The 21,834-nt window shown below is 41.6% G+C and overlaps 1 protein-coding gene across 2 annotated transcripts in view; it reads right to left on the bottom strand.

The window, feature by feature from the left end:
* CDKAL1 (CDK5 regulatory subunit associated protein 1 like 1) overlaps positions 1-21,834 on the bottom strand; it is a 718,226-nt gene that overhangs the window by 15,452 nt on the left and 680,940 nt on the right. For both annotated transcript variants that reach the window (XM_010354099.2, XM_030929089.1), the window contains 2 exons: positions 18,277-18,360; positions 15,117-15,281 (listed from right to left, as the gene is read on the bottom strand). In XM_010354099.2, coding sequence (XP_010352401.1) covers positions 15,117-15,281; positions 18,277-18,360 — 249 coding nt within the window. The remainder of the gene's footprint in view (positions 1-15,116; positions 15,282-18,276; positions 18,361-21,834) is intronic.

Here is a 21,834-nt window from a genome sequence, read left to right as displayed (position 1 = left end):
ATACCACTCCTAGGTATGGCACCCAGACTAGAGAAATGATTGCAGATAAGTGGCCATCCCAAGTCCTCATCACAGCTGATGTGACGTAAGTTAGAAGCTCTAGCAAGATTTGGGCTGGAGATGAGGGTTGGGGAAGGGGTGGTCAAAGGACGAAAAAGTGGCCCAGGATGGGGGTTCAAGACCTGTGGGTGGGCTTCCTGCAAACATGAGCTCTCCAAGCAGTCTCCCTAAGAACCTTTCTTTTCTTAGATGGGCCCCAGTCACTAACCTCCCTCTTCTCCATTAGCACGTTTCCTTTACCACCTCTCAGTGCTTAAGGTGTCCCCCACCCATCCACCCCACCTTTCTTACAATGATTGGTCAATGTGGAAAATAGATGGGACATAAACAGCCACTTGGTTGCTAATACACACTTATTATTATCGTTTCTGTGGAGATGGGGTCTTTCCCTGTGGTCCAGGCTATAGTGCCGTGGTGCAATTATAGCTCACTTGCACCTTTGAACTCCTTGGCTCAAGTGATCCTCCCATCTTGGCCTCACAAAATGCTGGGAATACAGGAGTGAGCCACTATGCCCAGACTGCCAATATACACCTTCTCATTTTTTACATGGATTCTATGGGATAAAATCAGTCTGATAAGTTCCCAATTAGTTTCCAATTGCTGCTGTAACGAATTACCACAAACTGCATGGCTTAAAACAATACAAATTTACCATTTTTTAGTTCTGGAACTCAGAAGTCAGATGTGTCTCAATGGATGAAAATCAAGTGTGGTGTGGACTCCTTCTAGGGCTGTAGGGGAGAATCCATTTCCTTGTCTTTTCTAGCTTGCATCCCTGGGCTCACGGCCCCCTTTCATCTTCGAAGTCAGCATTCCTATCACTCTGACCTCTGATTCTTCTGCCTTCTTCCTCTTTTGCTTTTACGGACCATGGTGATTACACTGGGCCCATCTGGATAATCAAGTATACCCTCCTTATTTTAAGGGCAGCTGATAAGCAAATTTAATTCCATATGCAACCCTAATTCTCTCTGTCATGTAATCTAACATATTCACAGGTTCCAGGGATTAGGACATGATCACCTTTGTGGGGTGAAGTGGGGGGCATTATTCTGCCTACCACAGGTCCCCAGGGTGATAATGTGGAGTTGCTGGGTACATCTGTACCTCAGAGAAAAACACTGGATATCTAGAGCACTTGACATTTCCTCATAGAAAAGACTATGACAAGGTCCCTTAGCTTCAATTAACATTTAGATTTCAGGTTCTTTTTACCAGATTCAACCCTTCCACTCTAAACTCAGTATCTAAAAACAAGACACTGAGTTGTAGAGCTGAAAGGATTAGATCTCAGGTTGAAACTGAATGTGATTTCTTCTGGGGATGTAGAAAAGAAGGAGGAAGTTTGCAGAGATCACAGGCAAAACCATCAAGACTTCGCAGGGTGTGGCAGACCGAATACATTAATGTTTCCAATTCCTTATGCCTCCTTGTATCTGTATCTTCTTGTGACATAACTTTGTAGTGTGTTCCTGGTCATGGCTCTGTGATTTACTTGGCCAACAGGATGCTATCAAACATCATGCGTGCAGAGGCTTGAAAAGCACTTGTGCATGTCTGTTGGCTATTTCTCTGCCTTTACCACGGGAACGTACGCAGGTCAGCCGGTTGAAGGATGAGGCCTGCGGAGCAGAGCTGATTCACCCACAGAGTCCCAGTTGAGGCCATCTAGATGCATCAAATGCCTGCTGAACCTCCATACATGTTAGGAAGCCCCACTAAGCTTAGAAGAGCTGCTGAGCTACCCTCTAGTGCACTGCAGATGTGTGAGTGAGCCAGGCTGAGACCAGCTGAGTCCCACTGCAGTTCCGTGGTTGGTTGTCATAGGGCATTCAACACGGCAAAAGATAACCCATATCTAGGATAACCAGCTGTTTGGTCCTGCAGTCCTTTTCAGTAAGGGGTATACATATATCTCTGGAACAAATTCATTCATTCATTCACTCATTCATTCATTCATCCATCCATCCAACAGACGTTTACTGAGCATTTGCTTCCTGCCAGGCCCTGTCCTAGTCATTAAGGACACAAAAGGTGAATGAAGTGAAGTCCCAGCATTCATGGGGTTTCAATTTTAGTGACTAGAGACAAAAGAAACCTGTAAATATGTAATATGTCTGGTGATACAATGTGCCATGGAGAAAATAGAGCAGAGTAAGAATACGAAGTACTAGGCTGTGTTGGATGGTGAGGGCTTGGGGTTTTATGGAGGACTGCCCAGGGTGGCCTCACTGATAAACGGATGCTTTAGCAGAGACCTGAATGAAGTACGTTCCATGGATATCTAAGAGATGGGCATTCCAAGCAGAGGGACCAGCAGATGAAAAGGCCCTTCTGAAGAAGCAGACCTCGTGCGTTCATGTTCAAGGAGCAGCATGGAGGCCAGTGTTCTCGAGGGCAGAGAGGTCAAGGCACAGGACCCTGAGGCTGTTGTACTTTCTCTGGCTTTCATTCTGAACATGTTGGGAAACCTTAGATGATTTTCATAAAAAAAAGTGTATATGATTATAGATAACATAACATTTGAACAATTTTTAAGTACACCATTTTGTGGCATTCATTATATTTACCATGTTGTGCAACCATTACCACTATGTCCAAAACGTTATCACCTCAAGCAGAAACTCTGCAAGCCTTAAGAGGAAACTCCCTATCTCCACCCCAAGCCCCTGGTAAGTTCTAAACTACTTTGTCTCTATGAATTTGCCTATTCTCAGTATTTCACGTAAGTGGAATCGTGGAATATTCGCCCTTTTTGGTGTGGCTTCTTTTGCTTCACATGATGTTCTCCAGGTTTGCCTATGCTGTGGCACGTGTCAGAACCTCATGTCTTTCTATGGCTGAATAAAATTCCGCTCTGCCACATGCCACATTTTGTTTGTCCATCCATCTTTTGATAGATACTTTTGTTGTTTCCGCCTTTGGGTTATTTATGAATAATGCTGGTACGAATATTGGGATATAAGTGCCTGAGTCCCTAGTTTCCATTCTATTGGATATATAGAGATGGAATTTCTGAGTCATATGGAGCACTAGATGGTTTTGAGGAGGAGAGAGACACAATCTGATTTATATTCAGGGTAGAAACAGGGAGACCGGTTAGGCAGATTGTTTCATTTTCAGATCATATAGTACACGGTAGGGAAAATCACTTCCCACAAGAATATTTAAGAGAAAAAGACCTGTAGTGAATGCCACTATCTTATACCATAGATGCTTTGTGATTGTTCAGAGGAACTGTGTTCACATGAAGGATAACAAAAGAAATAGCTACTCAGAGTCAGTGAAAAGGGGGAACTGAAAACACAAAGAATTTATTTCAGTCAGCTATCCTTTACAAATGCTATTGCTGCTTATAAAGACTGTTATGTTTTAAAAGACCAACGACCAATTCCTCGTCTCATGGCATACAGGTGATGAGGGCAAAACATCATCCATGTTCATGAAAGAGATACTATTAGCATCTTGATCAACCAGGCCCCAAGTAAATCTTCACTATCACCACGCCCCCCACTCCACATCACATATTCACGGATCACTTCTACGTGTCAGGCAGCGTTCAGTGCTTCCCAAGCTTTACCTCACTTCGATGTCAAAACCATCCTATCAAATGGACTCTACTCGTCCCAATTTATAGATGAGGAAAGACACCTAGAGAGGGTAAGTGACCAGACAATGATCACAATTAGTAAGCAACAGAGCCAAAATGCCAAACCCACAGTCTGACCTGATGTGCGTAAGGGCTACTCTATTCCTTTAAAATGGATGTTTGCAAGGAGGAAGCCCTGGGAGCCAGGGGCCTGTGGAAGGGAAAATGCTGATCTTCATAAACTCTGCCAATGGTTCTTTGCCTTTATTGCCTTTTGACTTTCCTTCTCAGGGGTTGGTAAATTTGCAAGGTGCTACATCTTAATTATTTAGGTTGGCTTCCTATCAGAAAACTGCCCTAGATAACTGATTTGCCATACGGATTGAATATTTCTGTTTCTCAATAATTTTATAGAATTGCATTCAGGAGATAGAGGGATAGGAGAAAACTTGTTTCTCCAAAGCCCTTTAAATTTAATACACTGCTTGCATGCATATAAGCAATCGGCACTTGTACCCCCTAAACACATAAAAATTTAAAAATAATGAAAAAAATTTTAAACATTGTAAACTATGTCAGAAAACAATCACACTCTATTTCTTTGAACATATTCTATTTTATTGATTTAAAAATAATGTTCTATTATTTTAGGTACAATGCAACATCCATACTTGGAGTCTCATAGGAGAAACAGGCTGTCACTTTCATCATTAGAAAGGGAGAAGGGAAACTAGGAAACTACAATTTATGGTTAGAAGAAAGTCTTGCTCTAAAGTACTCATCCTCATAGCTCCCATGAAAAGAATTTCAATTTGCAAGATTACTATCAGTTTAAAAAGGGGCTTCTGCAATCTGCTTATCAAGATGTCAAATGACTTCAAAAAGCAGGTTGAGTGGCTTGACTGTGATTTTTTTTTTTAACCATTGAAGAATATATTAATGTCCTCATCAGTTGGAGTAATAGAGGATTTCAACCTATCATGTAGGTTCCCTGCCTCTGGTGGAGAACCCATCCATTCCACCCTGCATATCACCGAGGGCCAAGTTCATTCAATAACTATGAAACAGGCACTGCACTGGGGCCTGGAGCCAGTGGTGGGCAGACCAGCCATGCGGGGCCTGCTTTCATGGGCTTTCCCTCATATAGAAACTTTCACTATACTATGCTCATGCTCAAAAACTTTCCCACATGTAGCCAGGCACGGGGAAGCTCACGCCTGTAATCCCAGCACTCTAAGAGGCTGAGGCTGGAGGATTGCTTGAGCCCAGGTGTTTGAGACCAGCCTGGACAACATAATGAGACCTCATCTCTACAAAAAGTAAAAAAAATTAGCCAGGCACGGTGGGGCAAGTCTCTAGTCCCAACTACTCGGGAGGCTGAGGTGGGAGGATCACTTGAGCCCAGGAAGTAAAGGCTACAAGTGAGCCAAGATTGCACCACTGCACTCCAGAGCCAGGGTGACAGAATGAGATTCGGACTCAGAAACAAAGCAAAACAAAATATTCCCACATGCATGATAGAAACTTCTAGTATTCACCCATATCTTCTCCTTGTTAAAAGCAGATATTTTCTGGACTCTTGTAGTTAGATAGGGCCATGTGAATAGTTCTGGTCAATGAATATGAATAGAAACACCATGTACCACTCCTGTGCTGAGGCAGTAAAAAGCCTGGTTCACCAGCAATCGTTTTTCCTTGCCATGGAGACATGCAGTCAACTTGGGTCCCTGAGTGACTGTGTGGAGCAGACAACTACCTGACTCTAAACTACACACTAAATGGTACATCTCAGATGCTCAGTGTGAGCAGGAAATAAACCTTTGTTATGTTAGTCCTGAGATTTCAGGGTTAATTTGTTACCGAAGCACAGCCTAACCTGTCTTGGATGAATACACATGCTTGTCTAATGTGTTAGGTATAAATCCTATTTGACTTCAAAACCCAGAGGTCCCAGTCTTTATACTAAAGGTTATTTCCCTGTGCCTTCCAACTGCACACAACTGCCTATGGATATCTAAGTCTGTGCATTCTGTCACTTCGCTTTGGTTCTTTCCACAGTGAGAAAAGTTTCCTTCTTTACTTGCTTGATTAAGTTCTTCTCACCTTCAAAGTCCCGTTCCAATCCTACCATATCCATGAAACTCTCTGTAGTAGAAATTGTCTGAAAACCCTCTCCACATTGACAGTTCCCCAAGAATACAGATGCCAAAAATGATTTTCTAACCTCCTTTGTCCCCAGGGTGTAAACGTGAGACCTGGGTTCCACAATCAGATGTAATATATGTGAGACATTGATTGGGAAGCTTCATGAGGAAGCAGACGGGGCATGGGGCCTCCGCCTAGATGGGGCAGGTGGAGCAGAGGCGACACCTCTTACCAGAAGCTCCTGTGTGGTTCTGGGTGTTGTTTCTGGAAAACTCAGCAAAGATTCTGGTTCCCTGGCCCTTCTAACAATTCTGTGGGCCATCTAGCATCCTTTTTATACATTCCTTCCTTTCAACTAAACTGCTTTCTGTTGTCTGCAAGGAATCCTGATCCATACATTTCCTAAAACCTCAAGTCTTCACCAACCAATTTAACAGTTGACATATTATAGATTTTGTTTCATAAGCACATACTGTCTTAGTTCGTTTGGGTGACTGTAACAAAATGCCATAAACTGGGTAACTTTTAAAAAACAGAGATTTATTTCTCACTGTTTTAGAAGCTGGGGAAATCTAAGATCAAGATGCCAGTAGATTTGGTGTCTGGTAGGAGCCAGATTTCTAGTTTATAGGCAGATTCTTCCTGCTGTGTCCTCACACAATGGAAGGGTCAAGGCAGCTCTCTGGAGCCTTCATTAGTGTGGTATAAAGGTACTTATCCTCATCATGAAGGCTCCGCCCTCACGAGCTAATAACCTCCCAAAGGCTCCACCTCCTAACACCATCACATCAGTGATTAGGTTTTAACATTGAACTTTGGGAAGTCACCAACATTCAGACCACAGCAGCACACATCTTCTCTTCCCAACTAGACTTTATCTCCTTGAGGGCAGGATGATATCTCAGACTTCTGTATCCCAAGCAGTGCTTGACACAGCGCTGGGTCAACTTTTGGAATTTATAGGATGACCATATAATTTATTATCCAAACTAGAATACTTTGAGGAGTGGAACAAGGGCATATTATTAATACTATTACAACAGGTATAAACCAGGACTGACACAGACAGTCCTAACACAGACAGATATTATTATCAAGGCACAATTAGTTCTTTGACGCATAGTGTGTCATACTCGTCATTGATAATTGTTGACTGAGTAAACGGATAAAGATAAGTGAAGGGGAAATAGTGCAGTGAAAATGTGAATGTGGAAAAGTGGTTCCCGACACCCGGGTTCAAATCATCACAGGTGATCATGGTCTTCTGGAGCCTCCCTAGTCCCATCCTGCAGGGATAGATGGTTGGGCTTAGATGACCTTTCAGGTTCTGCTGCTGCTGAAATACAGCTTTGGTTCTCCTAAGGAAGCTTTTTCCATTCGATGGTTTCATGATAAAGAATCCCTTTTGCCCTTCAGAGATTCCTTTTAGATTTGGGGAAATCATCCATAAAACTTTAACCACAGGAGTAATTATGTTGCACAGGTGAGCTAGCATACCTATACAAGACCACTTCCCTCACGCCAATCCCTCCCTACCAGGGTCACAACTGACTGGCAGCATTATCAGAAGAACAGTCAGACCAAAAACTTCTCAAAGATCAAGCCCATATTCATTATTTCTATCTCTAAGATTTCATTCAGTTCCTGGATAATAAACACTGAAACATATTATAAGAGGCCAGGTGCTACCTGCATGTTGTACATGTGAGTAATTCAGGCTCGGGGGCCTGGTTCTTTTCCTTAGCGCTCAGCTAGGGAAGTCGGTCCACATCTTTGTCCCAGGCTCACTGCTCCTTCTGCCCCCTATCTTGAATGTGGGCAGAGGATGGAGAGGTGGGGAAAACACCTGCTCAGTCCCATCCTATGATGCCTCTATGTGGGTGTGTACAGCTTTGTAAAGAACTTCATTGTGTTCTAGCTACCCTAGGTCAGGCTAGAATAATAAACTGAAGTAATACGAGTAAAGAGCCTCAATACCAAGCACATAGTAGAGGTTCACTAGATGGTAGCTATTACTATTATCAAGGCACAATTAGTTCCCTGATGCATGCAATTTCCCTCACGATGCTCCAGCTACAACCCTCAGGAGGAAGAGAATTATCATCAGTGATTGCACAATTAGTGATGCAAGTGAAATGAAAGCTAATTGTTTAGCATCGGCTTGCTCTGATGATACTTTGGATGGTACTCAAATTGGTACACGAAAGGTATTGTGAACACACTAAACACAGTTTGAACTGACAGTCACACTAGTTCAGCTGCAATGGCCAATAAAATATAGCTCAGCAGTACAGAATAAAAGTTATGTATCTAGACTGTGAAACTCAAATACATCCTAACCAGTCTGTAAAAGAAACTAACAAGATACAAAAAGAAAGAAAAATGCATAAAATATTAAATGTACTATGGTTTTGATTGTTTGTGACACGAACTTAGCAGTGATGAAGAATTTAGTCTTACATAAAGTTTAATAAGAAAAAAAAAAAGGAACTGAAAAAACTGCTTGGGGTTGAGGCCGGTATCTTGGGGGTGGAAGGAAAAATAGGAAGAAACACGCCCTCATTTGCTTCGAGCATGGTTAGCTGATCTGTCTGAAATTAGACCCACTTTCAAGTGTTTTAAGTTAATTATTAAGCCATTTCTTAACCTCATGAATGTAGTTTTCATGTGCTTTCAAATCTGGCCTTGAACTAATAGACCCTTTCACTTCAGTGGTTCTGGAAATGAATGTCAGATGGGAGAGGAAAGCATTTTAACTGTGTTTTTCCAAGGGTCAAAGCTCTGAAAATATAGTATAGTTTGTACATAAAACTCAGTACACCTGAATATCCTGCTGGCCTTTGTCTGGTAATGAAGCAAACCATGCCACCCTTTAAAACTTCTGCTTCCTTTCCAAACGCGGTCGGCTGTGTCGGTGTTGAGCTATCTAACTGCTCAAGTGAATCCATTCTTAGGATCAAAGTTTCAATAGATGAGAAACAGGTGGCACTTAGGCACCCTGGGGCAGTCTTCTCCTAACTTGTAAGAAAGACAATGGTAAGTCCAGGCCTCCATTCTAGAATATTCTCCTTTTTTAAAAAAAAGAAGACATAAAGAGTAAGAGGAAGAAATGCCTGTCAGTAAGAATGGCCAACGCTGTAGGAGTATTACTGGAACCTCTTTCTGTTAATTTGTCATTCTCATGGAGGCATCTCAGCAGTTGGTCTGGTTTCATCTGCCACTGTCAGAAATCTATGGCTGATGAATACAACATTTGAAATGATAAAATATTGGGCAACTTTTACTTCACAAATTAAAGTAAAATAATGCCTTGGCTTGCATCACAAATTAATAATGAAAATAGTAGCCAATATTTATTGACTGCTAAGCCATTTCCACGTATATTCTATGAAGCAGGTATTACTATCACCCATTTACGGAGGGAGAACTGAGGTGGAGGGACATTGAGTAACTTGCCCAAGATCATATTTTTTTTAATAGTAGAATCACGATTCAAACTTGCGTAATCAGAATCCAGAATTCATGTTCTTCATTGCTATACTATAATGTACAGTGAAATCCACGAATGCAAAGTACTTGTTTTTTTTTTTTTTTTTGAGATAAAGTTTCATTCTTTCACCCAGGCTGGGCTGCAGCAGCTCCCTGCAGCCTCGACCCTCTGGGACCAAGTGGTCCTCCCACCTCGGCCTCCCAAGTAGCTGAGACTACAGGTATGCACCATCACACCTGGCTAATTTTTAAAATTTTTATAGAGATGAAGTCTCCCAGTGGTGCTAGGCTGTTCTTAAACTCTTGGGGTCAAGCATTCCTCCTGCCTTGGCCTCCTGAAGTGCTGGGATTACAGGCGTGAACCACCGCATCAGGCTGCAAAGGACTTTAAAAAAAGTGCTAAAAAAAAAAATTAAAGTAGGCCGGGCGTGGTGCCTCACGCCTCTAATCCCTGTACTTTGGAAGGCTGAGGCAGGTGGATCACTTGAGGCCAGGAGTTTGAGATCAGCCTGGCCAACACGGTGAAACCACGTCTCTACATACAAAAATTAGCTGGGCGTGGTGGCTCACGCATGTAGTTCCAGCTACTCCGGAGGCTGAGGTATGAGAATCACTTGAACCCAGGAGGCGAAGGTGGCAGTGAGCCACCTTCTGCAGGTGGCTGAACTGCAGCCTGGGTGACAGAGTGAGACTCTATCTTACAAAAAAAAAAATAAAATAAAATAAAAGTAAAGTAAAAGAAATAAAAATAAAAGCCAGGAAGCCACTGCTTTTTAAAGCTATACTTATTGAATTCTTTCTTTAAAATATTTAACACACTTAGTATGCATTGTGCACTTTGTCCACATGATTTAACTTAATCCTCTGCAAATCAGTTGTTAGCTCCGTTATACAAATGAAGACACCGTGAGCCAAGAAAGTTGTACTTCATCATAGGCACTGTCACTGTAATGTGAACCCAAACCTGACAGAGTCCAGGTCATTTAGAATTTTCATGATGCTACTCGACTTCTTCTTTCTTTAAAGCAATTTTTACTATTAAGAATGAATTCAACAAGCAAAAACTTTGCAATCAAACTTTTCATAAGTTTAAAATTAGAAGGGAAAATGTTCTTTTCTATCTTGTACCAGGCAAAGAATAGTTCTGACTTCTTAAGAATCAATCTTAGAAATGGTAAGATTCAAGTGATTTGTTATAACATAGGCCAGACAAGAAGAAAGAACATTAGTAGTAAAACTAGTTAGCCTTTATGAAAACAGACAGCAGTAATGTTCACATTCTCACATATTCCTAAGAGAGACAGATCTCTAATGCCATTTTTAACTGAACCCACAGAGAAGATAATTAAGACTGTCCATTTTCTCGTTTTTCCCTCTTTCTCTTACTTACTATTTTTTTTGTATCCAGTGTAAGCTTACTTCGGTATACAAAAAGAAACTAGTGTCCAGAAGTTATCAAATAAGACTCCTGCAATTAAAATGGGTAAGGCAGTCTGGACCTGGGCTTAAAAATACGGGCTTGACTCATGCTGATTAGGATGGTTACTATCAAAACAAAACAAAACAAAACAAAACAAAAAAAAGAGAGAGAGAGAGAGAGAAAGTAAGTGTTGATGTGAATGTGGAGAGACTGGAACCCTTGTGCACTATTGGTAGAAATGTAAAATGGTACAGCTGCCATGGAAAACAGGATGGCAGCCCCTCAAAAGATTAAAAATAGAGATACCATACAATCCAGCAATCCTATGTCTGGACAAATACCCCAAATAATTGAGAGCAGGGATTTGAAGAGATATCTGTGCACGCATGTTCGTAGCAAACATTATTCATAATAGCCAAATGGTAGAAACAACCTAAATGGCCATCAAAGGACGAATGAATAAATGAAACATGGCATCCACATCCAATGGAATAGTATTTAGCCCTAAAAAGGAGAAAAAATTCTGACACATGCTACAACATGGATGAACCCCGGGGACATTATGCTAAGTGAAATGAGCAAGTCACAAAAAGATAAACACTGGTGAGCGTACAACTCCGCTGATACGAGGTACCAAAAGTAATCAAATTCATAGAGGCAGAAAGTAGATTAGAAGGCTGAGGGAAGGGGGAAATGAGGAGTTACTGCTTAATGAGTACAGGGTTTCAATTTTGCGAGACGAAAAGTTCTGGAGATTGGTTGTACAACAATGAGAACGTACTTAACACCACTAACTATACACTTACAAATGAGTAAGACAGTAAATTTTATGTTATGTATATTTTACCACAAGTAAAACACAAAAACAAAAACAAAGGCTTGAAAGTGGGGACATAAATCCTGGCTTCCCTCTTCTACCTTCAAACGTTGTGACTCCAGATAAGCTATTTATTGAGTTATGGATGCTCAGATTCCTTATCTGTGAAATGGGGATAATAATAGTGCCTACCTCTCAGGGTTATGAGGATGATACGAGTGAACACACGTAACATATTTAGCATGGTATTTGGCCATGATAAGCACGCCATAAATGCTGACTTCGGGTCCCAGAAGTAGGCATGGAATATTTAGCCAACGACAATTATGGGTAATGATTTTAAAATTTGATAATATATGGTGATTATGTTTGTAAAAGGAATCTTTATCTTTTAGAGGCATTTACTAGTATATTTCTAGATAACATAAAATGTAAACGGGATTTTCTTCAAAATAATCAGGGTTGGGGGAATGGGGGTAGATAAGAGCACAGATGACATAAGATTGGCTGGTGATTTGATGACTGCTAAGGGTGGGTAATAGGTATGTGGGATTATTACACTATTCTCTCTACTTTTGTATATGCTTGAAAATGTTCATAAAATTTCCATAAATAGAGTTCCTTAATGGAGTTAAAACAGAAAAATCCTTGATCCCAATCTTTGATGATGGCTTTCAGATAATTTTTCAAACTAGTACATGGTCATGGATTTGGTATCGCTGACCCTAGGTCCTGTCTATCCACACGTTTTCTTCAGGTGGAGTAATTGAACAGCATAGCAATTTTTCCACAGAAATCTTAATTGTATAAAAAGATCATCACAATAAGCAGGTTACCACAAAATTAGGCTGCATGTGAGCACAAGATGAAAATATCGATGTTCTTAGCATCTTAAAACTGTGTTTTTCTCAAGTTTCCTATTCTTCTGTCCCTTTCACTAAAAATGCACACATAACTTTCACCCATTCCCACCATCATTTTGAGAACACCCTTCTAGTCTGTTGTACTTCTCATCAGTTTCATCAAAAGAGGTCAGGTGATTAGCTGGGTGTGGTGGCACACGCCTGTAATCCCAGCTACTCGGAAGGCTGAGGCAGGAGAATCGCTTGAACCTGGAAGGCGGAGGTTGCAGTGAGATTGTGCCACTGCACTCCAGCCTGGGCGACAAGCAAAATTCCATTTCAAAAAAAAAAAAAAAAAAAAAGAGGTCAAGTGAGACAAAATAAGTCCAAAGCATAGTATTTTGCTTTAGATGCCAGGGAGACCAAGGTGGGAGACTTGAGGCCAGGAGTTCAAGACGAACTTGGGCAACAAAGAGAGACCCTGTCTCTACAAAAAATAAACAATATCAGCCGGGGCTGAGCACAGTGGCTCATGCCTGTAATTTCAGCACTTTGGGAAGCTGAGGTGGGAGGATCACCTGAGGTCAGGAGTTCAAGACCAGCCTGGCCAACATGGTGAAACCCTGTCTCTACTAAAAATAAAAAATCAGCTGGGTATAGTGGTGCGTGCCTGTAATTCCAGCTACTCAGGAGACTGAGACATGAGAATTGCTTGAACTTGGGAGGTGGAGGCTGCAGGGAGGTGGAGGCTGCAGTGAGCTGAGATTGCATGCCACTGCACTCCAGCCTGGGCAACAGAGTGAGACTCTGTCTAAAAAAAAAAAAAAAAAAAAAAAAAAAAATTAGCCAGGATGGTGGTATGTGCCGATAGCCCCAGCTACTCAGGAGGCTGATGTGGGAAGATTGCTTGCGCCCAGGAGGCAGAGGTTGCAATGAGCTGTGATCACACCATTGCATTCCAGCCTGGGTGACAGAGGGAGACCCTCTCTCAAAACAAACAAACAAAAGCCTTACTGTTTTTCTTAATGTAAATACCCAAATCAATATTCCTACGCCAGTGGCCTCATGCTACAACACTATTTCTAGAGGCTCTGGCAGACCAGCAACCGACTGGCTTCCTCATCTTATCTGGAACTTTTGGGCTATTCTGGTTTAGAGTTGGGCTAGTGGTAGAACTGATGATACCATTGTCTAGACTAGAGGAAAGGATGGGAGAGTAGAAAGGGTGCCCCACAGAATTCAAATGGAACTGCCCTTTTAGATAGTAACACTATAGTTAAGGAACAAAGAGAGGGACACTACATTTCCTTATTTATGTATTGTCAATGGTGATGTTTAGAATACTACCCTTTCCAAGAGGCAAACGTGAGGGAATTAAACCAGGCAGAGTCTTTGAAATAATAATTTCCCCACTACTGTTTCTTGCTGAGAAACCCTTTTCACTGTGGCAATCTGAAATTAACCTTGTAAAACACACTATGTGGAAAAACAAAACAAAACAAAAAATAAGCTGACTTCTTAAAAAAAAATTTCAGAGTTTGGCTAACATATCAAAAGCCAAATCTCTAGCAATATAATTTAAATGCCAGGTTACACTGCTCCTTCCTGGCCCCCTATCCTATCCGTCAAGTATGATTTTTTTTTTTTTTTTTTTATAAACAGCAAAAATGAATGGTTATGCTCATCAAGTTTTAGAGTTATCTCCTGATTGTGCAGGCTGATACATTTGGTAGAATTTTGACAAAAGCTGGTCTATACCATTCCACTATGGGTTAGACGGCCATGCATGCAGATCCTTCATGGGCACTTGTCAAGCACATGCAAATTATCACTCCTATTGGACACAAGAATCCACACAATCAGTGAGAACACGGACAATAGTATTGTCTTTGTTGCTATTGCCAGAGTGAAGCTGTATTTGCTTTATTTTAACGAACATGTCCTTGCAATTTATTTGGAAGAACAAGATTATACACAGATTAAAACAATTTTGGAATTACATGGCCAGATAAATATCAGGGTTTTTTTCCATATGTTAAATCATTGCTATATGCTTTTTTTTTTTAAGGGCTTAACAATTGTGTTGGAGAAAGGACATCAAATGATGCTTAGAAATGTGATACACATTTTCATTTCACACTCCATCAGCTTTTACAACTGGAGCTCAATGAAATGTAAGAGAGAGCTTGGCAAACGGCCATATTTACCAAGGTATAAAATAGGGGTCAGGTTACTTTTTTATAGAAAGAAAAAAAATGTTTAATTTTCACTCCACATGACTAAAGTAGATATCCAGCTAACACCCTTCTGAAAGGCACCGTAACTGCATATATGATACGGTTTAGTGCCTGTTCAGCTGTAGGATTTTACTACAGTATAAACAGCTTAGTAAAGCAAGAAAACACCCCTTTCCTTATCCCTTTCCACTCAGGATCTACTGACATAGAAACATACTGGATCAGATCATCTTTTGGTGTCAACATTTTCGCCTGCAAATAATGGCTTTTACCCCCTACTTCTAAACTGGAAGCAGAAACAGCTTATTCCCTTTACAGCCAGAGAAGCAAAGCTATCAGCATCAGCAAAAACACATCTTTCTAATTCAGATTTCAATCTGTCAGAAAGGATTAAAGCCTCATGCATACATAAAAAGGGAACTATAAATGATAACAGAAACATGGTCTGGAATCACTGTGCTTCCACAGCTGCTGTTTTACTAGCAGTGTAGAGAGGAGAGCATCTTTTACTTACCTTTGTCAAACCTGAGACTTCTCCCTTTGCTAGAGGTTTGCTGATGGAGGGTGTGTACACTTTGGCATCAGATACCGGCTGCCCTTTCATAAAATGTTTGCCTGATTCACAGATGTCCACTTCAACCATTTTCCCCATGAACGCAGAGTTCTTTGGCACTAAAACCTTAAACACATTTGTTTAAGAGGCTTAATTTTTAAAAATAAACATTTTACTTTAGAACAGTGTCAGATTTATAGAATTATTGCAAAGATAGTATGGAGAGCTCCTGTGTACCCAACTCCCAGTTTCCTTATTATTTACCATCTTACATTACTATAGTACATTTGCCACAATTAATGAACCAAAATTGATATATTATTAATACTATTAACCGAAGGCATACTTAATTATCCAGGTTTCCTCATTGTCCCTCAGTGTCATTTTTCTATTCCGGGATCCCCTCCAAAGTGGGCTCTATCTTCTAGCTGCTCAAGGGTCTGGGGAGCCTGCAGGAAGGAAAGGCACTTCTGGGAGGGGCTCCCGGGCCCCTAGGCAGTGCTTTTCCAGTGCAGGATGCGCCTAATGTCCTGAGGCACGTGGAAGGCAGACCTGGGAAACCCCCAGCAATCAGTCACTTCTGGACAGGCCTTTGATATGTTGCTCTTGGCTATTCTATGCAATGAGGAAAACCGAGACAATACTGATGAAAGCCTTACACTTTTAATACTTTCCAAGTGAGCTGTCAGAGTAACGGTTTGAAAAGACACTTCAAACACAAGCCTGTGTGTCTGTGTTCGCGCATGTGTGCCTGCTGTGTTCTGAGGGAGAAGGAGAAACATTTAAAAGAACCTTCCAATAACACCGAACACCACTGTTTGGAGCTAAAGGACTCCTGAAACGAACGGCTGCCGTTTCTTTCCCTTGCTCTGTTAGAAAAAGCATGTGTTTGTCAGTCCTGGGGATCTATCTCCATCTAGAACCAGTCCTCTGAAGGGTACTTTGGCTTGTTCACAGGAAACTGTCAGGTGGTCTCTCTCCACTAGAGATTCCTGATAAAAGTGCTTGTTTACCTCAAGCAAACGTTTCCCTTCCTTTGGGACCTGCAGGTAGCTTGTGTGCACGATGTCTCCCTCACACTTCTATTTCAGCACTGGCGCGACTTGCCAGTCTTTTCAAGTTAGAATCCAAAATAAATAGACCGATTCTAATCCAGTAATGCTTGGATCTCTAGATATAATCTTCACCTCTGGAACTCATCTTATTTAGAAAAATAATTCCCAGAAAATCTTTGATATGCTTAGTTGTAGAGACAGAAAAGTCAGATGAGAGCCAGGAGTTCCACAGCCAATCTCTCTGAGAGGCAAAATTGAATCTTGGTCTGAGTTTGATTTTTATGACCACTGAGTACACTGCTTCATCAAAGTATAAGAAAAAGGTCACCTGGGTGGTGAATTACTTATGGCAGGCAAAACGAACTAAAAGAGCTTTAGTGTTAGGATATAAAAAGCCCTTTTAAATCAGTTTTTATAAAATAAGAAAATCTCTAGACCAAACTAACCCTGGGAGATTTGGTACTATTCTGGGGAAAAATAACCCTCCTTGATCTGCTGCCTTGATCTGAATGAAGGGCTCAGTGTTTTCCCCTCCTCCAGTTTTAATAATTGGAAAAAGCCCGACTGCTTTAAATTGGAGGAAGCAGCTAACGAGGCATGCCACTGCCTTTAAAATGAAGGGAAAAAAGTTCCCTGCTGAGGCAAAACCCAGATGGCAAGAGAAAGGAGAGAGAAGAGGCAACCAAAATGCAATCAAGCTCCTCCCCAGGGCTGAGCAGAAGGTTGGCCTGAATAGGAAAATGGCCCTCTGGAGTATATTAATGAGATGGGAAATGGGGAAGCGACGCAGTCCAGACATAGAGTGCTGGGAGCCCTTCCTCAACTGCAGTCTCCACTGGTACTGAACAGAGCACGTTTAGTCTGGGCTTTGAAAAGTCCCCTGTTTCCTGGGGACCCACTGCCCAGTCTGAGATGATTCCCTGGGGAATGTCAATGCTAGGGGCCTCTTCAGCTCCTGCTTTCCTGCCTTCTGACAGAGGCAGCCTGCTTCCTCTGCCCATCCCTCATCCGACTTGTCCACACTGGCCTTCAGCGTCTTCTCAGGCCCAAATTTCAGCCATGACCCATAGCAAACATTTTCACCTCTCATCTGATGAGAAAGAAGCAAAAAAGCAGGAAGCTCCATTTGATTTTAATACAATCCAGAATGATCAATGAAGATCTCCATATGCCCATGAGCGTCTCCCACACAGGCTATCATGAGATGGGAGAGGAGGGCGTATCCCATCTCTTCCCTGGCCTTGGCCCTTGACAGGGTCAATGCCCCTGAAAGAGGCACTCTGTTTTCCTCAGTCACTTTTGAATTGCTCTCCCACCTGGAGGAGTAGAAACCCCAATGCTGAAACAGAAGTCAGGCTCCTCGGTGGGCAAATGCAGGCCAGCTTAGATGGGCAGGGAAGGAGGGCTAGTAAGTGGGGGCGCCCCTAGGGATGGCCTCCAAAGCTCTCACAGTGAAGCTGGTTTGATTCTCACACTGTTCTGCACAGTCGTTCATACAATTTGAGTTGAGTCCAAGGAATAGACTCTTTTTCCTCTGCTCCTAGCATTTTTATCAAGGTAGAAGTTAAAAAAAAAAAACAACAAATAAACAAACAAAAACAAATACTAAAACCAAACAAAACTAAAAACCCAACCAATCAACCGACCAACTAAAAAAACTGTCCGGGTGATGTGCCGGTGAGAGGAAATCCCTGCCCTTTCACGCTGCTGTCGCCCATGCAGACATCCTTCCTGCCGTCTGAGCAGGACTTTCCCCCCTGCTTTGCCAGGGTGTGGGAATTTTGGCAGTGCTAATTGCCTAGTTCCAAACGCCCAAAAGCCTAAGGCTGGTCCTGTCAAAGATTAATGTGAACTAAAATAGACTAAATACACCTATTCCTTTGTACAGAACATATTGTAGAGTAAGTCACAAAGATAAAGCCCATGTTAGCCTGGCTGGCTGGAGGCTATAAAACAGCCTTGTTGTGACAAGATTCAACACTCTCCCCTTTAAATGCCCTTTGCTTAAACTTTCAGGACTCTTTCTCATTTTGGAGAAAACTCAAGAATACTGAAGTGCCTCTTACCTGCTCATAGAATTGATTGTGTGCAACATAAAACTTGGAATCAAAAGACTCTTCTGTTACTAACACTTGCTGTCTTTCACCAATCTGTGGAGAGAAGGGGAGGGAAAAAACGGGTAAACACCTGTGAATCCAAAAATGAAATTAAAACAAAGGCCAGCCCAAGTAGGTCTGGACCAAGTAGCGTCTTCTTGAATTTAAAGTAGACTCTACATTGCTGGTTATTTAACAGTGAACACTGCTCAAATCACGGATTCACATTTTTTGAAAGACATTAATTATCTGGCAACATAAAATTAGCATAGTATAAACTCTTATTTTCTTACATAACTCTGAAACAGAACTTAATCTCCTTCAACATAAGTAAGATAATTAAAGCTTCTATGACATACAAAAATCTTCTAAATATCACTTTGTTTCCTGAAACAAAGTTGCAAAACAAGCCAGAACAAGCTGCTTCTAATCCAAATACATGAAAATATTTTGGCAATATAAAAGAATAGTAATAAACATTAATTTGAGTTATAAGGGATGTAACACTAAAGAAAATGCCTCTGGAAACCAGTCATTAGGACCTTGCACCTCCACATTTCGTATCTTGCACACAATTCTGAAAGTACTGAGTAATTCACAGAGCTGTTTACTTATTATATACATTTTCTCTGTCACAGTCAACTGTCTGTATGCTGCAGTCATGGCCCCATGTTCATTTATTATTTTTTAAAGAGAAAGACAGCAAAAATATGGAACTGCTAATTTTCTACAGGATTGATGTACATTATGATCTAAGCACCCATTTTTAACAGCAAAGAAGTAAATCAGCCAAAACAATGGGTAAAGAAGTGTGACTATTCTCAGGAAATTTACAATTTCCAAGTTTATTCTACTGTGAAATGTAGCATTTAAGGTATCAATCACTCTTTTTTTTTTTTTTTTTGGGACAGAGTCTCGCTCTGTCACCCAGGCTAGAGTTCAATGGTGTGATGTTGGCTCACTGCAAATGTCGCCTCCTGGGTTCAAACAATTCTTCTGCCTCAGCCTCCCGAGTAGCTGGGATTACAGGCATGCGCCACCACACCTGGCTAATTTTTGTATTTTTAGTAGAGATGGGGTTTCGCCATGTTGGCCAGGCTAGTCTCGAACTCCTGACCTCAGGTGATCCACTCACCTTGGCCTCCCAAAGTGCTGGGATTACAGGCGTGAGCCACCATGCCTAGCCTCAATTACTCTTTTTACAAGGTTGTCAAAATGTCTGATACAGCCAACCAACTGTACTAAATGACTGTGCTGGGGATTATTTTTACCATTGCTACTTAATAATTATGACCCCCAAAATTAAAGCCCATTGGCAAGATAATTTTTTAAAATTCCTATTCTCATTTGTAGGGACTTGTCACCACGTTCAGGCGGTTACCATGAAGGAAACATAAACACAGCTGCACTAAATAGACCACCTAACAATTAAAAACAAAATCAAACTCCCCTCTCCATCATACAATGCCAGTACCTAAATACACCATAATTTACTATCTAGTTTACTATCTCATTCAAAGTGTAGCCCTCTTAGCCAAAAGTTGTAAGGTCTCTGAGATGACACTTATTAAAGACTCTTTTCATTCTCTGAAAAACAATGGAAGTTCTGGCAACATTAATCCCCTTAAAAAAATCAAGTGGCAAAAAAGAAATTTTCCCCAACTTCCATATTGAACTTCACTGGCTCTGTTTGTCGAAAAGGGCTGGGGGATATTGGGTCTCACTGAAGTATATTCTTCTAGAAGAAAACTTAGAATGTTTGCACACATTTCACAGTGTGAGTTGCTTATGACTTAGGATAAGTATCTGTCAATGGTTCTTAAGGAAATCTGCAATTACACTTCATTTAACATCAAGTTTTCAGGAAATTAACAACAATGTGAAACTGTAGAGCCACTGAACACTATGCTGCTTCTTTCTTCTTATTAGAATCAATGTGGAGAGTAAGGGCCATCATGTCTGGGCTGCTCTATTTCATCTGGAGATGATAACAATGACAGTAATATATACAGAGTTAAAAAGACTTGCTATGCTTATATAGTAGAAAGCCGGGCTTTTAATCAACCATAAGATAACTATTTGTAGGTGAGTATTTAACTATTATTTGCCAAAGAGACTCAGGAGAACCGCAATGTGCACTAATTCATAGTGGTAAACACCTTTTCAGTCGTCCTATTTGTGTCCTCAACTGAGGAGTCATCCTATTTGTGCCCCCAGTGTCACTGGCAAGGCCCAGTGGCTCATGCCTGTAATCCCAGCACTTTGGGAGGCAGAGGTGGGCAGATTTGAGTCCAGGAGTTTGAGACCCGCCTGGGTAACATGGCAAAACCCCGCCCCTACAAAAAATATAGAAATTAGCCGAGTGTGGTGGTGTGTGCCTATAGTCCCAGCTACTCCAGAGGCTGAGGTGGGAGGATCGCTTGGGCCTGGCAGGTTGAGGGTGCAGTGAGTTGTGATCATTCTACTGCATTCCAGTATGGGTGACTGAGTAAGATCCTGTCTCAGAAAAGTAAATACATAAATAAATAAAACATCTCCAGAGGCCAGGCACAATGGCTCACGCCTGTAATCCCAGCACCTTGGGAGGCCAGGGTGGGTGGATCACTTGAAGCCAGGAGTTCGAGACCAGCCTGGCCAACATGGTGAAACTCTGTTTCTACTAAAAATACAAAAATTAGCCAGGTGTGGTGGCATGTGCCTGTAGTCCCAGCTACTTGGGAGGCTGAGGTGGGAGGATTGCTTGAACCCGGGAGGCAGATGTTGCAGTGAGATGAGATTGCACCCCTGCACTCCAGGTTGGGTGACAGAGTGAGACTCTGTCTCAAAACGGAACCAAAACAAAATCTCCAGAGCATCCTGAGCAAAAATGAGCCTAGGAAGGCTAGGGCTTTGATCAAAAGCTGCTGCAATCCGTCCTCACCCCTTAAAATAAATATATGTATACATATATATTATAAATATATATGACTTGCCGGAGCCCGGGAGTTGGAGGCTGCAGTAAGCTTTGATCATGCCACTGCACTCCAGTGTGGGCAACAGAGTGAGAACCTATCACAACAAATGAACAAACAAAAAATAATAAATGTTTCCCTCAATATTTTTTAATGAATGAAGTCACATTGAAGTGAATATCAAATATAACCTTTAAGAGAATCAACTATTCCAAATAATATTAAAGTCAACACTGAAGTTATGGAAGAATGAGTTCAGATGACATTCTGGAAGATGCAACTTCACCTTGGTTGCAAAGGAACTTGTGGGCTAAGCAAAAATATACAAGCCTCAAATTTCTTTTTAAAATGAGCCACTTCCCAAGCCTGTAATCCCAGCACTTTGGGAGGCCGAGACGGGCGGATCACGAGGTCAGGAGATCGAGACCATCCTGGCTAACAGTGAAACCCCGTCTCTACTAAAAAATACAAAAAAACGAGCCGGGCGAGGTGGCGGGCACCTGTAGTCCCAGCTACTCGGGAGGCTGAGGCAGGAGAATGGTGTAAACCCAGGAGGCGGAGCTTGCAGTGAGCTGAG

Source organism: Rhinopithecus roxellana, chromosome 4, assembly GCF_007565055.1.
Source record: "Rhinopithecus roxellana isolate Shanxi Qingling chromosome 4, ASM756505v1, whole genome shotgun sequence".
NCBI classification, from domain to species: Eukaryota; Metazoa; Chordata; class Mammalia; order Primates; family Cercopithecidae; genus Rhinopithecus; species Rhinopithecus roxellana.
This window is presented reverse-complemented; position numbering and strand designations above follow the sequence as displayed.